Genomic DNA, 20,822 nt, shown 5'->3' with positions numbered 1-20,822 from the left:
ATAATTGCAAATCTTTTAGTGGAGCAACCACTGTAGATACAGAACAAAAAGAACGAACGACTGGGTCACGTCCATAGATACAGAACAAAAAGAACGAACGACTGGGTCGCGTCTCTAGCAACACTAGATTTGTGTCGGGACTGAATCTTGTGGAAGGATGAAATAGTATGAATACATTTATCAAAATAAGGTTTTAATGAAAATATGTCGATCATTATTTGAATATGTTGGTGACCCATTGTATAAAAGTGATAATGCCCTCGAAGCCGGTGTTTGTTGGATATATTGGCACAATTTGCAGAACCTCGACTTCGTCTTGGGCCTAACAACACCCATGCCAATATAACCAACAAACACCGGCTTCGAGGGCATTATCACTTAACTGTACTATAGAGGCACAAAATAAGTTAGAGGAAAAACAAAAATTATTTGAGGTACTTATTCAAGAACCATCAAGTGTAATGTATTACAAAAATAAAGTGAATTGGATGGAAAATTGGGAAAAATGCACATTTTTCTTGAATCTTCAACATAGAAATGCTACCAAAAAATGATTTACATAAACTCGTTACACATGATGGAGTCATCTATGATTCACCAAATTATATTTTGAAAGAGGAAGCTAAATATTTTACGCATATGTTTTATTTTCAGTCTCTTCCATTGCAGGGGCGGCAGGTAGCCTAGTGGTTAGAGCGTTGGGCCAGTAACCAAAAGGTTGCTAGATCGAATCCCCAAGGAGACAAAGTAAAAACCTATCGTTTTGCCCCTGAACAAAGCAGTTAACCAACTGTTCCTAGGCCGTCATTGTTAATAAGAATTTGTTCTTAACTGACTTACCTAGTTATGAAAAGTGTACCATATTATGTTTTGGATCATTAAAAGAGTGTTTACACTACCTTGTAGTTTACCAATAAAATGGGTGGATGGTGAAGTAGACATACTTGGCATTCACATATCAAAACATATAAATTAACTTACCACAATCAATTGCAATAGAAAGTTAGCATGAAGAGGTAAATACTTGTGTATTTATGGAAAAATCACATTGACTAACACTTTGGTCCAATCACAGTTTACTTACTTACTAATGGCGCTGCCTACTCCAGAACACTCGTTTTTTGTATTATATCCTGTTTAGTTTTAACACTGTTACTTACTTAGGCCTATATTTATATAGGCTACAGTATCAATCAATCATTTATTTGTTCACGTCATCACACAGCATATGAGTCATTCATGATTTGTAATGCTTTTCCTAAACATAACTTTGACTGAAATTTTGTTGCACCCTCAGCAATACAGACAGCTCAATACACACTGTTGATGTTCTGTGGTCATTGCTGAAGCAGGGAGGTGAGAGAGATAATGGGTGCTAGTCAAAGTCACTTGCTGTCTTTTTGTTTTTACACAGACAGCAAGTCAGTCCTGGCACAAGCAAATAAATTGCGGTCAGACTCTCTAGACATTTGAGCGTCTTAATTATTTCATCAAACAGTTCGCTTAAAATATCAGACAAGCTCAGCGCATATAGTAGATTTGACTAAAACCCATAGGATGTGTCTATATATGAAGAAATACATGATTGGTCAACAGAACAGAAATATTGGTTGACCAACATTTTCCTAAGTCGGGGACAGCCCTATACTAAGGTGAGTCTTCTATTATCGTTTGTTGAGGTGAGCAATAATACCTTGTTCATCTATTCCTCTTCTTTCATTCTAGGAGACAGTGGGATGTATAGCCTTACTCAGATGTATTATTAAGATCGAGAATTATATAATAACTGTCAGGAAGGCAGCAATGCTTCTGACAAACTTCCCAGAAAGTTACACTTCTTCTTATGAGACAGTAGGGAATACTTTGGAAAAGTCTTACCCATCCTTTGACTTTGAGTCCACCACAACAACTGAAAAGACTGTCACATCTGACATCTGCTTGTATTCACATTAGATAGCAGGGCAATCCTGGGTTGGGTAAAGGTGGGTGGACAGGTGTGTGTGAGTGAGAGAAACAGCTCTCGTCCTGCCGAACTGTAGGATTGTATTGGAATTTTTGTGTGTGTGACTGGTTCAAAAGCATATTTTCTTACCCCAGCAGCAAAGCCCAGACTTCCATCCAAGATCCGCTTCTAAGGGGGGGGAGAAGTAAAATCAAACCAAGGGCATCAACAAGCCACTGTGATGTTAAGTTGACGAGTAAGGCACGTTCTCCAAGATATTGTTGAACTATCAATCAATTTCTATCAGGGGTTGGAACGGGTTCAGGAAACAGAACCCAAAACTGGAAAACGAAATTATTTGAGAAACACAATCAGAACCGGGAACGAAAGTAATCTATACTGTTCATAAACAGAATCGTTATATTTATCTTTTCGCGTGTGAATTCCAAATAAAGGTCACCCCAGCGTGAGTTTTTTTTATGCGTGTGATGTCAGAATGCACTCACTGATCCAAAATGTGAGTATTTCTCAACAGGACAGTTAACCCGCGCTGCTCTCAAACCAAGGCACGCTGCTTGCTAATTATCTACAGGCTATGATCAACTTGTCAATGTAAAATTATTTCTAACCATTTATATTTTCATACAACAATTTGAATTGAGGTGTGTTCCGCCTCTCCATAAATTCACATAGAAGTAGCCCATTTCACTTTTGCGGAACATTGTGACTCGTTTCAGGAAAGTAGCTGTATGTCGCGCGCCAATACTTCACAGGAGGGGCACTTGAACATACATTTTTTTCTGTCTATAATGTGCTGCTTAGCATGTGTAGGTAATCCTTTCTAAAGCTGCTTTTTTTTAAAAAACATATCACAAAGAACTTCAAAAGTTGTCTCTCACTTACTGGAGGACCGAGTTTTGAAATCAGTGGAATGCCTGGTGGAAGCAGAGTATGAAAGCTAAGGAGATGGAGAGAATTCAGCCGTTTTATTTCAAATGCGAACAGTCAAAAAGTGAACACAGAAGGCTGTTGTATAAAACACCTGTCTACGGAGTACATCTTCAAACTAAGGGCAACCATCGCATCCGTGACAGAGGGAGAAGCTAATGTAGCTAGCTACATTCAGATATTATACATTTCTAATTATGTCAGAAAGTTGTTTTCATTGCAAGTTAAAGCATACTGTTAGCTAGCTAGCTAACGTTAGCTGGCTGGCTCGCTAGCTAACGTTACATGTATGACCTTGTGTACTAATACTATTCGTATCTCAGAGCCATTTGTATTGCTATTTATTGCCTAATGTTAGTTAATAAGCTAACATTGAACCTAGCTAGTTGGTTAGCTTTAGCTACCTGTAGATTCATGCAGGGTAGTAATGTTATGAGTTGGGATTATGGTTCATTGTTTAGCTAGCTAGCTACATGTCTAAAGAAAAGACTCCACAATGCAAGTAACCATTTCACTGTACCGTTTACACCTTCTGTATCCTGTGCATGTGACAAATAAACTTTGATTATATTTGATATAGTGTGTGTTTACCAGAAACGGTAATGTGAAGAACATTACCTGCACCAAAGTCAAATTAGGATATAATGTTAGGTCAATGAGACAGTGTCCAAGTTAAAAAATGATCTGGTAGAATGCCCTGCTTATATTTCATCACACTCATAAACGTAAGCTATTTAATATAATTAGCTCACCATTAAATTGTAAATAACGATCTGGTTTTAGGTTTATTTTCCTGTAATAATGAATACAAATTAACTAAAGTTAAGACGTTGTCAGCGATATCATATGGTGATTTTTGGAGCCTGTAATCAAACCCACAAATGCTGATGCTCCAGATACTCAACTAGTCTAAAGAAGGCCAGTTTTATTGCTTCTTTAAATCAGGACAACAGTTTTCAGCTGTGCTAACATAATTGCAAAAGGGTTTTCTAATGCTCAATTAGCCTTTTAAAATTATAAACTTGGATTAGCTAACACAACATGCCATTGGAACACAGGAGTGATGGTTGCTGATAATGGGCCTCTGTACGCCTATGTTGATATTCCATAAAAATAATCTGCCGCTTCCAGCTACAATAGTCATTTACAACATTAACGATGTCTACACCGTATTTCTGATCAATTTAATGTTATTTTAATGGGGGAAAAAAAATTGCTTTTCTTTCAAAAACAAGGACATTTCTAAGTGACCCAAAACTTTTGAACGGTGGTGTGGAGCATAATGTATTTACTGTTTTATTCACGGTTTCAAGTACTGGTGACAAATTCATTACGATTCTTGCATAGATTGTAATGGACACATATGATGTGTGCAAAATAATTTTGGAATGTTGTACTGATTATAATGAGCTAATGCTAAGCTAAATGCCATGTTTGTTGACATCATTCAATGATTTCATTTTCGGGCGACTTTTGCTAACAAGAGGAGTTTACTTCACTAAATGTTTGCTTACTCTGCAGTTGCGCATGCTTGTTTGTTGACTTCGATTGGCAGACAGATTGCGTGTAACATCCATGCTTCTAGTTGTTTATTTTCTAAAAATGGCTGTTTTTAGTAAAAGATAAACTAGCTCACTAAGCTGTATCACTCAACTGAAATTTTGAAAACAAAAACGCCTTATTTCATACATTTATGAATTTAGTATGATATGGCAAAATCCATATCATGGCACAACATCATACCAGTATTCACGTTCATACCGGTATACCGCCCACCCCTAGGTAGTGTGTACCTTGAAATAATTTTTATCAATTTTAGAATAAGGCTGTAACGTAACAAAATGTGGAAAAAGGGAAGGGGTCTGAATACTTTCCGAATGCACTATGTGATCGTACGCATCAAAGCGTTAAAAGCATGGGAACCGGTTATTAACGTTATTTTACATTCCGGCCATTTTTTCCAGTCCCACAAAAATCGCAATAAAGCCCTCATTCTGTCACTCAGAAACTTATTCCAGTGTCTGCCTGCCAGCTGGAAATCTTTGCCAGTGTAGGCTACCTGCCCCTCCCTCTCCAAAGCATAGGTTACTGTAGCATACTGACGACGTTACAAGTGTGATTCAGAAATTAGGGAGAAAGATTTTTAATTATAGAAGAATGGATTCACTTTTTCAATGCTAGTTCAGGATCATATAGTTATCACGTTTCACATTGGATTTATTAACTACAAAAAGGTAAGACAAGTTTTGAATTATAGTGCAGCTCTGCACACACACAAGCTTGTTAGCTAGGTAGTAACGTTAGCTCTGGTCCGATGTTAAACCAACTCTCAGAAAATCAAGACATTCAAAGTTCTTCCATAGAAGCCACTCTCCGTAGGTATAATTCTGTGGGCCTAATTCAGAAAATGCATGTCATAACAAGATGCCCAGTGCGTGAAGCCAAGCCTCCTCCTCCACCTGCAAAATTTCAGTCGCATCTCACGCTCTACACTTATCTGTCCATAGTGACTGGCAGCACAGTGCACAGTGTGTGTTTGTCTTTCATTATGATTAAACCATGCCGTTATGGCAAAAAAATAGCTTACCTTATCCATAGCAAGCTGCTCGATCCACACTGATTAGTGAAGTAATTTAATGTCTTGCTAAATGTAATCCGATTTTTAAATAGGAAATGAAAGGAACGATATAAACCGGTACTTTTGGGGGGTTCGAACCGGTTCAGAACTTTATTTTGCTGTTCAGAAAGGAACAGAAAACATAACGGTTCTGTTTAGAACGAAACAATTGGGAAATTATTTTGGTTCCAACCCCTGATTTCTATGGAACTGCTGAAACCATTCAAATATACTGCAATTGGTTTAGTGAAACAAAGGGATACATTGCAGTACACGCCAGGAATAACAAACTATATTTGTGTGCATTTGCCAGTGTCACAATAAAACATCATACTGCAGCACCACACAGAAATGTCGTGCCAGTTCCTCACCTGTCGGCTGGAAAAGATGAAGACCAGGGCAGCCCCAGCAGAAGTCAGGCCCCAGGTGAACAGAGTCCCCAGCAGGGCCTGGGTCACAGGACTGTAGCCTGGAAGCATGGTGCCAATCCTGGGGACAGAGAGATACACACAGTAGAGGGGTGAGGAGAGAAGAGCAGCACAGGTTACTTTTAGGTTGTGTTTATGACTCAGAGTGTAAGGTACATTGTAAGACAATTCCAGTAATATGAACGCTTCAAATAACTCAGATCTATGTAGAACAAAGGGGTGTGTGCCAAATCCTCTTGGATCAGGAACTTGACAGGATGACATGTTTGCGAATTACTGCCCAACCTACAAGTTTAGTTATCTAGCTAAATGAACTTGCTTGGCAGGCAAGAAGGGACAATTACCTATTCTCTTTCATTGAATTGTTCCATCTTTCTTTGTGTCCAAAATAGCTGTCTCTACTGACATGCTGTCTCTGAAATCAATGTGCTTTGCTAGTTAGCTAACGTTAGCAAGCAAAGTTTCAGAAATGTCAATGAGGAATGTGATTAAATATTTAGTATGTGCATTCCCATGTAGCTATTTACATGTAGCAGGCTAGCTAGTATTGTCCAATGAGTTAGAATACGTGCTGTATACTGTAAGTTCACAGTCAAACAACACCAAGTCAATGTCTGTTTCGATGAAGCTGAGACAACTTTGCTTTTGTTCGCTGGTTTTGTACGAACGTAACACGTGCTTTACGGCATTGCTAAAATACATGCGCTATCCGGGTCCAGAATAATATATTCTAATTTGGTTTCAAATAATTGAAAAAGGTACATTACTTACTGTCACTCCTGCACCGAAAGTCTAATCTATTTACTTCTTACTTCCCTGTACGCATGTCTGTGACAGGTTGAGCACCGCCCCTCGCAAGATGCCATTGGCTAGTCCAGGTTGGAGGCGTTAATTGGAATGTGATAGGACAATGAGCCTTCATTCACAAAGCCACAGACCGCCTTCACTAACTTTTGAAATAGGCCTTCTTGAATTTAGAAATGTAGCTATCAAGTAAAAAATATGTATGTGGACAATTCAAACTGAACATATACTACAAGGGTGTAACTGCGCCCGCAATTCGGGCCGTTCCTACATGTGGGTATCCCTCAGTGGAGGTTGGTGGGAGGAGCTATAGGAAAACGGGCTCATTGTAATGGCTGGAATGTTAAAATGGAAGGGAGTCAAACATGTAGTTTCTATATGTTTGATACTGTTCAATCAATTCCATTCCAGCCATTACAATGAGCCCGTCCTCCTATAGCTCCTCCCACAGCCTCCTCTGGTGTTCCTGCATATACATGAACCACTGAGGTAGGGTTTCCACTAGTAAATACAGCCACAAAGTCAAAATGGGCTATATCAGACACGAGACGTATGTGGCAGGGTCTACAGGAAATCACAGACTACAAAAACAAAAACAGCGACGTCACGGATACCAACGTCACGCTTCGAGGCAAACTAAACACCTTCTTTGCACGCTTTGAGGATAATACAGTGCCACCGTCACAGATCGCTAACAAAGACTGCGCCCCCACCCTCTCCTTTTCAGTGGCTGACATGAGTAAAACGTTTAAATTTGTTAACCCTCGCAAGGCTGCTGGCCCAGACGGCATCCCTAGCCGCGTCCTCAGAGCATGCGCATACCAGCTGGCTGGTATGTTTACAGACATATAATTACTCCCAATCCCAGTCTGTTGTCCCCACATGCTTCAAGATGGCTACCATTGTTCCTGTACCCAAGAAGGCAAAGATAACTAAATGACTATCGCCCCGTAGCACTCACTTCTGTCATCATAAAGTGCTTTGAGAGGCTAGTCAAGGATCATATCACCGCCACCTTACCGGGCCACCCTAGACTCACTTCAGTTTGCATACCGCCTCAACAGGTCCACAGATGACGCAATCGCCCTATCCCATTTGGACAAAAAGAATACCTATGTAAGAATGCTGTTCATTGACTACAGCTCAGCATTCAACACCATAGTACCCTCCAAGCTCATCAAACTGGAGGCCCTGGGTCTCAACCCCTCCATGTGAAACTGGGTCCTGGACTTTGACGGGCCGCCCCCAGGTGGTGAAGGTAGGAAACAACATCTCCACTTCGCTGACACTGGGGCCCCACAAGGGTGTGTGCTCAGCCCTCTCCTGTACTCCCTGTTCACCCACGACTGCGTGGCCATGCACGCCTCCAACTCAATCAAGTTTGCAGACACAACAGTAGTGGGCTTGATCACCAACAACGACGAGACAGCCTACAGGGAGGAGGTGTGGGCACTCGGAGTGTGGTGTCAGGAAAACAACCTCTCACTCAACATCAACAAAACAAAGGAGAAACAGCAGAGGGTGCACCCCTCTAACCACATCGAAGGGACAACAGTGGAGAAGGTGGAAAGTTAAGTTCCTGGGAGTACACATCAAACTGAAATGGTCCACCCACACAGACAGTGTGGTGAAGAAGGCGCAACAGCACCTCTTCAACCTCAGGAGGCTGAAGAAATTTGGTCTGTCACCCAAAACCCTGACAAACTTTTACAGATGTACAATCGAGAGCATCCTGTCGGGCTGTATCACAGCCTGGTATGGCAACAGCACTGCCCTCAACCACAAGGGTGGTGCGGTCTGCACAACGCATCACCGGGGGCAAACTACCTGCCCTCCATGACACCTACAGCACCCGATGTCACAGGAAGGCCAAAAAGATCAAGGACAACAACCACCAAAGCCACTCACTGCCTGTTCACATCACGATCATCCAGAAGGTGAGGTCAGTACAGGTGCATCAAAGCTGGGACCGAGAGATTGAAAAACAGCTTCTATCTCAAGGCCATCAGACTGTTAAATATATATATAAAAAATATATATTTTACCTTTTTTTAACTAGGCAAGTCAGTTAAGAACAAATTCTTATTTTCAATGACGGCCTAGGAACAGTGGGTTAACTGCCTTGTTCAGTGGCAGAATAGCAATCACTAACTCAGTGAGGCTGCTGCCTACACTGAGACCCAATCACTGGACACTAATAAATGGATCACTCGTCACTTTAAACAATGCCACTTTTTTAATATGTTTACATTATTCATATCACATGTACATACAGTATTTTATACCATCTACTGCACCTTACCTATGCCGCTCGGCCATCGCCCATCCATATACTTATATGTACATATTCTCATTCACCCCTTTAGATTCGTGTGTATTAAGTAGTTGCTGGGGAATTGTTGGATTACTTGTTAGATTTGTGTGTATTAGGTAGTTGGGGAATTGTTATACATTACTGCACTGTTGGAACTAGAAGCACAAGCATTTCGCTACACTCGCATTAACATCTGCTAACCAATAAAAAGGCTAACTTGCTAGCCTTATTTAGCTAATTATCTGTTGCTGGGTTGTTAGCTAGCTAGGACTCCGGTACACAGAAGGCAGGGGAGACACCGGCAGCTAGCTAGGACACCAGAGGGCAGTGTCCTCTTGCCCCCGCCTGTCGGGCACTGCTTTCCTGCAGTTCTGTTAACAACGGCGAGGGCAGGTGTTCGTAAGGCGGGAGCGAAGAACACTGTGTTTGCTAGCAAAGTCTCCGGTAGACAGTGCCCTTTTCCCCCCCAGACGGGGACTGCTTTCCCACAGTTTCTATTATTGTTACGCACGCCTCTAGAAAGAGGGAACGCAACACCCTGCTACAACTTAACTCTCCGTGGTGTGAAAGAGATATGGACTGTAGGTGTGAGTAAGGATGACAAATAGGCAGAGAATACCGTTAACAGGGAATTTATTCCTTCATACGGTAAGTTTGGGGAAAAGGGGCTGGACGGAACCAAAGCAAAGAAAGTAAATATCAAAGCCCCCTCTCCTACCTTACCTGCCTACCCACTATTTTCCTAACTAGCACCACCTGGTGCACTAACCAAAATACAGGGGATGGTCCGCCCAGGTCTTTCCTAGTGTGCATAGACAGTAAACTACTACGGGTATATGTATGCCCGCGGGCCTCTTGTCTAAGCACTCCCTAGGTGCCTTCCCCTTCCCCCCTGGGAACAAATGAAGAGTAACACAAATGTACAAACTACAACAAAACCTGAGAAAACACTAACCCAGGACATTAAAGAAAACTCTGAGCACTAAACACAGAACATAACAATAAGCTTACTCAGCAACAACTAACTAAGTACATACCCAATTCTCTTTCTGAGAAACAACCAACATATAGAACCCTCTGCCAGCAACCTCCTCTCTCAGCAAAAATCTCTGTGTCTCTCTCTTTCCCTGAGCAACAGCACACTGGCTTATATTGGGGTTGTTAATTGAGACAGCTGCGTCCTGACGAGGGGGCGGGGTCAGCTCTCCAATCAGCAATGGGGCCGACCAATCAGCTGCTTGGAGAACTTCAGGAAGCCATTACCTGAAACACACTCACAAATATACAAACTACAACACAGAAACTGGGGAACGTAACAATTATATAAATGTGAAGGATCCATAACTTTGCAACTCTTTAGGCTAGAAACAAGCTGTAAAAGGCACAAGAAAGATATGGCTCGAGTGTACATGGGGATATCTTTGTTAAGTCTCTATGGTTGAGTGATACGACGTTCAAAAGTCAATGATTTAAACCGTTTTCTTTTACTTTGCTTTAAATAAGAATTGAGTCATATTTGGCCATTTAAGACTGCCACAATGAGCTATTCACCTTCTGAAAACTGCAGACGATTACTTTTGACTATATATGGTAAATTCTACACATACTTTAATAGTTAGTTCAAAATAGAATTTAGCTTTTAGAGGGTAACAAGGCCAGAAGTCCAGTGTTTAAACCAATGATGTCTCTAAACCCTGGATGACTGACAGGGGCACTGTATTGAAGCCAACACGCAGCCATCTTGGTACTCCTCCTCCATTGTCCAAAAATATTTTGGACGCTATAGAAATTCATTTGTTGAATCATCCACATTCGTTTTGACACGTACATTCTAGTACAGACACCTTAATACATACTTTTAAAATATATTTTGGGGGCTAAACATAACAATAAAAAATGAAAAAATATATTAAAACATTTTCCTTAATGATTACAAGCATACTCATAACCTGATGCATGATGTAGCTACCACTATGCTTGAAAACATGGAGATTGGTACTCAGTAATGTGTTGTATTGGATTTGCCCTAAACATAACACCTTGTAATCAGGACAAAAGCTTAATTGCTTTGCTGCATTTTTTGCAGTATTAACTTAGTGCCTTGTTGCAAACAGGATCCATGTTTTGGAATATTTTTATTTCCGTACAGGTGTCCTTCTTTTCAGTCTGTCAATTAGGTTAGTATTATGGAGTAACTACAATGTTGTTGATCCATCCTCAGTTTTCTTCTATCACAGCGGTTAAACTCTGTAACTGTTTAAACTGTCACCTTTGGACTCATGGTGAAATCCCTGAGCGGTTTCCTTCCTCTCCGGCAACTGAGTTAGGAAGGACGCTTGTATTGTTGTAGTGACTGGGTGTATTGATACACCATCCAAAGTGTAATTAATAACTTCACCATGTGCTTTTCAAAACAGCCCCGCCGCCAACAAATCTTTGACCCAGTAATAAGTTGTTACGGATGTAGAATTTTTTTATGTTTCTTTTTATAATGGGGTAACACCAGTGTCATGAAATTGAGGGACAACTATCCCCTGTTAATTGTTTACACTAGTTAGTTCATATTAAAACATTTTAAGGAGTGGGGAGTTTTTCAGGATAAAAAAAAATGGAATGGAGCTAAGCACAGGCAAAATCCTAGAGGTAAACCTGGTTCAGTCTGCTTTCCACCAGACACTTGGAGATTAATTTACTTTCAGCAGGACAATAAACTAAAACACAAGGCCAAATCTACACTGGACTTGCTTACCAAGAAGACAGTGAATGTTCCTGAGTGGCGAAGTTCGTTTTTACTTACATCTGCTTGAAAATCTTTGACAAGACCTGAAAATGGTTGTCAAGACATGATCAACAACGAATTTGACAGAGCTTGAAGAATTTTGAAAAGAACAATGGGCAAATGTTGCGCAATCTAGGTGTGGAAAGCTCTGAGAGACTTACCCAGAAAGACTCACGCTGTAATCGCTGCCATATGTGCTTCTACAATGTATGGACTCAGAGGTGTGAATACTTATGTAAATGACATATTTCTGTATTTAATTTTCAATAAATTTGCAAATATTTCTAAAAACATGTTTTCACTTTGTCAGTTTGGGATATTGTTTGTAGATGGGTGATACAAATAATCAATTGAATACATTTTGAATTCAGAATGTAACACAACAAAATGTGGAATAAGTCAAGAGATGTGAAAACTTTCCGAAGGCACTGTATGTTAGCAATTTGATGATTTAATTTGGTTATTTCATGCAAAGCCTTAAGATCATAGTAAGGGGAAATGACATTTGATTAAAACAATTGCCCAAATCACATGATTAGGTGATTTATTTACAATTTAAGAAGTGTGGTTTGAGCTACTGTGGCCGCCATCTTAGATATTCTATATTTTCTGCAGATTTGGCACTGGTGTTACCGTCACTGGTGTAACGGTTCCTGCTGGTTTCAAAATGAAGTAGTCGGAAGATTTGTCACTGGTGTTACTTGTCACTGGTGATATTATAGAAAAATGTGTTATGTTGAAAGTAAATTATTACTAATCAAAAACGAACAAATTTTATCATGAAGCTTTTCTGTCTTTTATTATTATGTGAATTAAATAGTCAAGTTACATTATGGAAAGCTTGAATTTGTCACGCCCTGATCTGTTTCACCTGTCCCTGTGATTGTCTCCACCTCCTCCAGGTGTCGCTTATTTTCCCCAGTGTATTTATCCCTGTGTTTCCTGTTTCTCTGTGCCATTTTGTCTTGTATGTTCCAAGTCAACCAGTGGTTTTCCCGCTCTCCTGCTTTTTGCGATTCTCCTTTTTCTAGTCCTCCCGGTATTGACCCTTGCCTGTTTCTGGACTCTGTACCTGCCTGCCTGACCATTCTGCCTGCCTTGACCACGAGCCTGTCTGCCACTCTGTACCTCTTGGACTCTGATCTGGTTTTGACCTTTTGCCTGTCCACGACCATTCTCTTGCCTACTCCTTTTGGATTAATAAACATTGTAAGACTCCAACCATCTGCCTCCTGTGTCTCGCCTTGTGTCGTGATAGAATTGTCAAATCAAATATACAGTTGAAGTTGGAAGTTTACATACACTTAGGTTGGAGTCATTAAAACTCGTTTTTCAACCACTCCACAAATGTCTTGTTAACAAACTATAGTTTTGGCAAGTTGGTTAAGACATCTACTTTGTGCACGACAAGTCATTTTTTATGCAAGTATAAACACCATGGACCACGCAGACATCATACCACTCAGGAAGGAGATGCGTTCTGTCTCCTAGAGATGCACGTACTTTGGTGGGAAAAGTGCAAATCAATCCCAGAACAACAGCAAAGGACCTTGTGAAGATGCTAGAGGAAACGGGTACAAAAGTATCTATATCCACAGTAAAACGAGTCCTATATCGACATAAGCTGAAAGGCCACTCAGCAAGGAAGAAGCCACTGCTCCAAAACCACCCAAAAAAATCCAGACTACGGTTTGCAACGGCACATGGGGACAAAGATCGTACTTTTTGGAGAAATGTCCTCTGGTCTGATGAAACAAAAATAGAACTGTTTGGCCATAATGACCATCGTTATGCAAGCTGAAGAACACCATCCTAACCGTGAAGCACGGGGGTGGCAGCATCATGTTGTGGGGATGCTTTGCTGCAGGAGGGACTGGTGCACTTCACAAAATAGATGGCATCATGCGGCAGGAAAATTATGTGGATATATTGAAGCAACATCTCAAGACATCAGTCAGGAAGTTAAAGCTTGGTCGCAAATAGGTCTTCCAAATGGACAATGACACCAAGCATACTTCCAAAGTTGTGGCAAAATGGCTTAAGGACAACAAAGTCAAGGTATTGGAGTGGCCATCACAAAGCCCTGACCTCAGTCCTATAGAAAATTTGTCAGAAGAACTGAAAAAGCGTGTGTGAGCAAGGAGGCCTACAAACCTGACTCAGTTACACCAGCTCTGTCAGGAGGAATGGGCCAAAATTCACCCAACTTATTGTGGGAAGCTTGTGGATGGCTATCCGAAATGTTTGACCCAAGTTAAACAATTTAAAGGCAATGCTACCGAATACTAATTGAGTGTATGTAAACTTATAACCCACTGGGAATGTGATTAAAGAAATAAAAGCTGAAATAAATCCTTCTCTCTATTTATATTCTGACATTTCACAATCTTAAAATAAAGTGTCGATCCTAACTGACCTAAGACAGGGAATTTTTACTGGGATTAAATGTCAGAAATTGTGAAAAACTGAGTTTAAATGTATTTGGCTAAGGTGTATGTAAACTTTCGACTTCAACTGTAGGTAACATCAGTGACAAAAGGTAACACAAGCATTTTTTGGTAATTTAACATAATAAAAATATCCAAATACATTAAGCTGTTGTTTATGTTGATTTATATTGTTAAAAGGTTAATAATTAAATGACAACATAAAGGCAACATGCGACAATTTCAAAGATTTTACTGAGTTACAGTTCATATAAAGAAATCAGTCAATTGAAATAAATAAATTAGGCCCTAATCTATGGGTTTCACATGAAAAGAAATGTAGATATGCATCTGTTGGTTACTTTTTTTAAGTTAGGGGTGTGGATCAGAAAACCAGTCAGTATTTGGTGACCACCATTTGCCTCATGCAATGTGACACATATCCGTCGCATAGAGTTGATCAGGCTGTTGATTGTGGCCTGTGGAATGTTGTCCCACTCCTTTTCAATGGCTCGGCGAAGTTGCTGGATGTTGGCGGGAACTGGAACACACTGTTGTACACGTCGATCCAGAGCATCCCAAACATGCTCAATGGGTGACATGTCTGGTGAGTATGCAGGCCATGGAAGAACTGGGATATTTTCAACTTCCAGGAATTGTGTACAGATCCTTGTGACATATAGCCGTGCATTATCATGCTTAAACATGAGGTGATGGATGGAGAATCGCACACTGGGCCTCAGGATCTCATCATGGTATCTCTGTGCATTCAAATTGCCATCAATAAAATGCAATTGTGTTTGTTGTCCATAGCTTATGCCTGCCCCTACCATAACGCCACCGACACCATGGGGCACTCTGTTCACAACGTAGACTTCATCAAACCGCTTGCCCACACGACGCCAATTGAAACTGGTTTTCATCTGTGTGCCAGTGGCTGTGGAAGGTGAGCATTTGCCCAATGAAGTCAGTTACGACACCGAACTGCAGTCAGGTCAAGACCCTGTTGAGTACAACGAGCATGCAGATGAGCTTCCCTGAGAATGGTTTCTTACAGTTTGTGCAGACTGTAAGACTACAAAGGCATTTCTCACTTTACAGAGGCCTGTAAAATGCCAGGCACTGGGAGTAAATGGGTGTGGGGAATGGAAAGTGAGCATTGAGGAAAAGCCGAGAATTTTTATTATTCTCATATACAGGGAATAGTGGATCAGACTGGTAACTATGATGGTACTGAATGTTCCACTCGCCTGAACCACTTTGGCACCTGGATGTGTTGGATGTGTTGATGACGTGCTGGACGTGTTGATGTGTTTGTTCTGTGCTAGGCGGCTCCTGGGTCGGTGGGCTGCCGGGGTATTCCAGCTATGCGTGTCTGAGGGGAAACAGGACAGAGGCAATCATTCATCCTGCCTTCTATCTACCCGCCTGCCATCCCCCCACCCACAATGGGCCACATCCTCTCTCTCTTTCTGTCTCTGTCACTCTCTCACACACTCTCTCTCTCTCTCCCTCTCTCTCTCTCTCTCTCCTCTCTCTCCTCTCTCTCTCTCTCTCTCTCTCTCTCTCTCTCTCCGTGATTAATGAACTGCCATGGAACAAAGCCAATCAGAGAGAAAAGTACAAGACAAATACCAAAAAACAACAAACCTGAAAAACCGACAGGGGCTTCATTCCTGTCAACAGTTCATCCATTAGAGCCAATCTAGAAGGTGGGTGGCCCTAGCTGGGAAGTGGTGGGGTATGTGTGTGGAAGTGTGTGGGGGGGGGGGGGGGGGTAGTTCAGCTCAAAGTGACCCCACACTGAACTGTAAGGGAAATATATGAGAGCAGAGGGGTGGTGTGGGTGAGAGAGAGAGAAGGATTGGGTGTGTGTGGTGGGGGGGTGAAGAGAAGAGAGGAAGAAAAAAAAGCTGGAGAGCACTTTCTGTAGAAGGTTTAGTTATGAAAACAAAAGTATTGTAACAGATGGGGCCAGCTGCACCTTGGAAACAGCATAAAAGCGGGGCCGGGAGAGCCAAGGGAGCTTATCAGCCTGACAGGAGAGCCAGAGGGAAGGTGACTGACGGGGCTCGCGGCGGCAGACACACACTTTAGCACTGCGGGGGGAGATATAAAAGCACTCTCACACACAGCGTCCAGCCGTCTGGCACACTCCACACTTCACTGAAGGGCTCCATTTGACTTGGGTGTGAGTTTTTCACCACAGAGAATGCTTCCTCCGAAACACCACAGGACTAAACTTGAAAGGTTTTAAAGGAAAAAGAGACAGTTGATTTGGACAGCATATCAATTAAACCCTCTCTTTAAAGATTGGATGTTTTTTGGGGCTAAGTAGCAGCCAGGTTTTGGGGGTACTTTTGTGATGTGGATACTAATGGTGGACGGGCACTGTCAAGCTGTTTGCAGAGGAAAAGATAGAAAGACAGGAAAGTTTTTGAATTCTAACCCACTGTTATTGTGACTATTTTACCACTTGTCATTGTCTTTCATCTTTTTCACATTCTCCACAACTTATCCAAACCAAGTATTGAAAAACTGAGGTATTGAGCGAAGATGGAATCCTCATTCACCTCAGAGATGTTTTACAATGTGGGGTCGATAGCAGCCCCCACCGCCAGTTACCTGGATGAGGACACCTATCTGCAGGAGGATCTGGATGTGTTCAGTGTGACCATGGCTGTTCTCTACCTGGTTGTGTGCATCGTAGGGCTGGCCGGGAACACCCTGGTCATCGTGGCCATCTTAAAGCTGGACAAGATGGCTTCCGCCACCACGGTCTACATCTTTAACCTGGCCTTGGCCGACGCCCTCTTCATGGTGGGCCTCCCCTTTATCGCCATCCAGAACTTCCAGAACCACTGGGCCTTCGGGGACCTGGCCTGCAAGCTGGTCATGGTCCTGGACGGCATCAACCAGTTCACCAGCGTCTTCTGCCTGACCGTGATGAGTATTGACCGCTACATGGCGCTGGTTGACCCACTGCGGTTCGCCCGCTGGCGCACGCCCAGGCGGGCCAAGATTGTCAGCGGCTTCCTGTGGCTGTTTTCTCTGCTGCCTGTCCTCCCCATGGCCATTCACTTCTCGGCCAGGGACGGCCTGTGTACGGTGGACCCCCACGTGGCCTCTGACTCCTGGTGGCTGGCCTTCCTCAGCTACACCTTTGTCCTGGGCTTCGCTCTGCCCTCCCTGGTCATGACTGTCTCCTACACTGCCCTGGTGGTCACCCTGAGGACTCACCGTTACCAGGCCAGCTCCCCAAGCCAGGAGAGCCATTGCCTAGAGACCCAGGTTACCAAGATGGTGGTGGCGGTGGTGCTGCTGTTCGGCGTGTGCTGGCTGCCTTTCTACACCTTCAACTTCTGCTCGCTCTACCGTATGGACCTGGTGCTGACCTTCGCCAGGGGCTTTGAGTTTGTGGTGATGCTGTCTTACTCCTGGAGCTGTGCCAACCCCATCCTGTACGCCTGCCTCTCCGAATCCTTTGGACGCCACTTCCTCACCCTCCTCTGCCCCACCAAAAGGTCTCCCAGCGTGCACTGCAACCCTGACACGGAGCGCTATGACCTCAGTGACACGAGCGGGAGGGACATCAGTGTGGTGGCGTAGAGAAGCCAGAAAAACATTTCACATCAGCCCCAAAGGGCAATGTGGAAATGTGAAAACTTTTTGTTGTACGTATGTACCGTATGCAAACTTCCCTTATCAATTATTACCTTCATTCTTGTGTATATAAGGAGGTCGGTAAAGATTATAATGTCAAGTGTTTTTCTATACAAGTGTGTCTGTACAGCTGTTGTTTTTCTACTGGATAATAGACTTTATATTTCCGCTCTGCTCTGACTTTTTCTCACATTTTATTTCTAATACAGCTGTGATACGTTGGCCCCGCTGCTCTATCACACCTCTGTAATTTGATTTTCCATAACTCATGAAATGAAGCATAAATGATGTGACAACAGAGAGGCGGTGAAAGGTGGCATGTAAACAAGATAGCAGCTATGTGTTGCTGGCCAAGACAATGAGCTCCCAGAAGACCCACAGAAGTTGACTCAATGACTTTTGGGTGATGTCATGGTTGTCATGGAAGTCAGCTCAGAGTTGATTTCTTTAGGGGAAATTCTTACTACAGAACTGTTTGGGGTGAGATACAAAGGACAAGATGAAAAGGTGTTTGGTTCATCCCAAGATTAGTCCTATTGGATGTATATAGAGTAAGAATGTTCATACTCTAACTAAGGATGGTTTATACTTATTAAAATGCTTGTTGTATGTGGCTTAATATTTTTAAGTTACTCAGTCTTAACAGGGTACATTTCGTATTAGTTATAATTTAGTCGTATTTGCCAAAATGAAATAGAGTGTGTTTTCCTGATGGAGGCAGATGAATGAAAAATGTATTACTTTATGTAAACTTTATGATCAAGCAACTGATTCTTTATCAAGACAATGGACCAAGAAAATACAAGCCAGAGATTGATGGTATAATCATCATCATAATTCAAATCATAACCACCACCGCCATCGTCATCAACACATTTTTTTGTAGTTACATTCATGTTGCAATTAAGCTCAACTTGTTGTTATGTCAAATTAGTTTCACAGTTTCCAAATATTGTTTATGGATACGTATTACACATTGCTGCTTGAATCTCACTCACTCACTCACTACTGTATCATCACCTTCCTGTTTTAAATATAAAATCCCACATGAGAGAAAACTAACTGAAGGAATTTTGCGTTAAAACATACAAATCACGATGTTGGGTTTTTCTACTTAGGTTCGTTACAAAAATAATTCATCTGTGAGGCTCAAGATAGTAAACTACTTAGTTATACAGTATGTGTGTATGACTATAGCCTACTTGGTTTACACTGAGCGTACAAAACATTATGACCACCTGCTCTTTCCATGACATAGACTAACCAGGTGAATCCAGGTAAAAGCTATGATCCCTTACTGATGTCACTTGTTAAATCCACTTCAATCAGTGTAGATGAAGGGGAGACAGGTTAAAGAACGATTTTCAAGCCTTGAGACAATTGAGATATGGATTGTGTATGTGTACCATTCAGAGGGTGAGTGGGCAAGACAAAATATTGAAGTGCCTTTAAACGGGGTATGGTAGTAGGTGCCAGGTGTACCAGTTTCAGTGTCTCAAGAACTGCAACGCTGCTGGGTTTTTCACACTCAAAAGTTTCCAGTGTGTATCAAGAATGGTCCACCACCCAAAGAACATCCAGGCAATTTGACACAATTGTGGGAAGCATTGGAGTCAACATGGGCCAGCATCCCTGTGGAACACTTTCGACACCTAGTAGAGTCCATGTCCTGACAAATTGAGGCTGTTCTGAGGGCAAAAGGGGGTGCAACTCAAAATTAGGAAGTGCAACAATATGTTCTTAATGTTTTGTACATTCAGTGTATAAACAGTTTACTTGTGGTGGATTGTGTGGTGAGTTGGCACTATGAGAGATGTTCTGACGAACTTTCTGTTACAATTTGTGGTCTCTGTGAAGCCTAGTCTAGAGCTGCTCTGAGCATAAATATTTACGACCTGAGCCCCATACTACGAATTCGGTTTGAAGAGTTAGTTTAGTAACTTTGGTCAGCTCTGAGTTCAACTCGGGATAACCAAGACCATGAAAGCAGCTTACCTTTTAGCCAGGTGAATTTCTATGACAACGAATCCTTCCATGGCCGTGGGAAGATTGGAGGTGCTGAGCCATGAGTTGTGGACCAATAAAATCAAATACCCTCACTCTCACAAAGATTGTCATCATCACCTTCATTTGATGAAGACGACTGATGAATTATTTTATTAATCAAATTTGTCGTGTGTAATGTAAGAATACATGTCACATTACACATTTAGTGATGACAGCATTTGCTTCCAAATGTACGTTTTTTTGAGCATTTGTATTTAAAAATGTGTGAAAGGCAAACTGACAGCCGCAACTAACCATAGAAATATAATACATAGATGGCGTCTATGGATTATACGTCTATGGCCACAACGCAACCAGGTGTTCCACAGATGGAAGAAGGAGTGACAGGAGTGGGAAAAGGGTACTTGTGCATTGAGGAGCACACCAAATCACACCAAAGACGGCATTAAAAATAAGTCATAAAATAAAGATGGCACTTCTAAAAGCCTATTTCACACCATAGCCTGATAAATGTGCAAGATAACTTTTCATTCATTTTGATTTCAGCCCAACTGAAAATGTGGCTCTGACTTGCCCATGTATTGATGTTTCAGCATTGTCTCAATGAAGAGTTCGGCGTTCAACTAGCCATCTGCGACATGCACGTGACGACACAAGCCTGCTAGAGTTAGCTGCAAGTGGACAAGCTATATCCACCTTCGTAGGATGAAGCCTGACCTGGAATGTGAAGCTAACTGAAGCTGGCTAGCTTTATAAAAGCCAAAGTAGATCTAGCTTGCTTCGGAGTATAACAATCTGCTAACTAGGGACTTGGACTGACTTGTGTTTGGCACCTGGACTATGTTTAAGATGCAATAAAATAGAAAATGTGCAGCGTTTACAGTAGGTTTTAAG

The 20,822-nt window shown here is 41.9% G+C and overlaps 2 protein-coding genes across 4 annotated transcripts in view; one reads left to right on the top strand and one right to left on the bottom strand.

The window, feature by feature from the left end:
* Nucleotides 1-6,780, bottom strand: part of s39ab (Zinc transporter SLC39A11) — a 143,007-nt gene extending 136,227 nt beyond the window's left edge. For 2 of the 3 annotated variants that reach the window (XM_014178910.3, XM_082970352.1), the window contains exons 1-3: nt 6,707-6,780; nt 5,879-5,996; nt 2,093-2,131 (exon numbers count right to left, since the gene is read on the bottom strand). In XM_014178910.3, the coding sequence (XP_014034385.1) occupies nt 2,093-2,131; nt 5,879-5,986 (147 nt within the window). In that variant the 5' untranslated portion in view covers nt 5,987-5,996; nt 6,707-6,780. Of the gene's footprint in view, nt 1-2,092; nt 2,132-5,878; nt 5,997-6,706 lie in introns of those variants that run through there. The other variant, NM_001173736.1, reaches the window with a different exon arrangement.
* Nucleotides 6,781-16,142: 9,362 nt separating this feature from the next.
* Nucleotides 16,143-20,030, top strand: LOC106589340 (somatostatin receptor type 2). Its single transcript, XM_014179184.3, has one exon. It carries the CDS (start codon nt 16,815-16,817, stop codon nt 17,865-17,867), a length of 1,053 nt encoding a protein of 350 aa, XP_014034659.2. The 5' UTR covers nt 16,143-16,814; the 3' UTR covers nt 17,868-20,030.
* The last annotated feature ends 792 nt before the right edge of the window (nt 20,031-20,822 follow it).

Source organism: Salmo salar, chromosome 28, assembly GCF_965601325.2.
Source record: "Salmo salar chromosome 28, fSalSal1, whole genome shotgun sequence".
NCBI lineage: Eukaryota > Metazoa > Chordata > Actinopteri > Salmoniformes > Salmonidae > Salmo > Salmo salar.
This window is presented reverse-complemented; position numbering and strand designations above follow the sequence as displayed.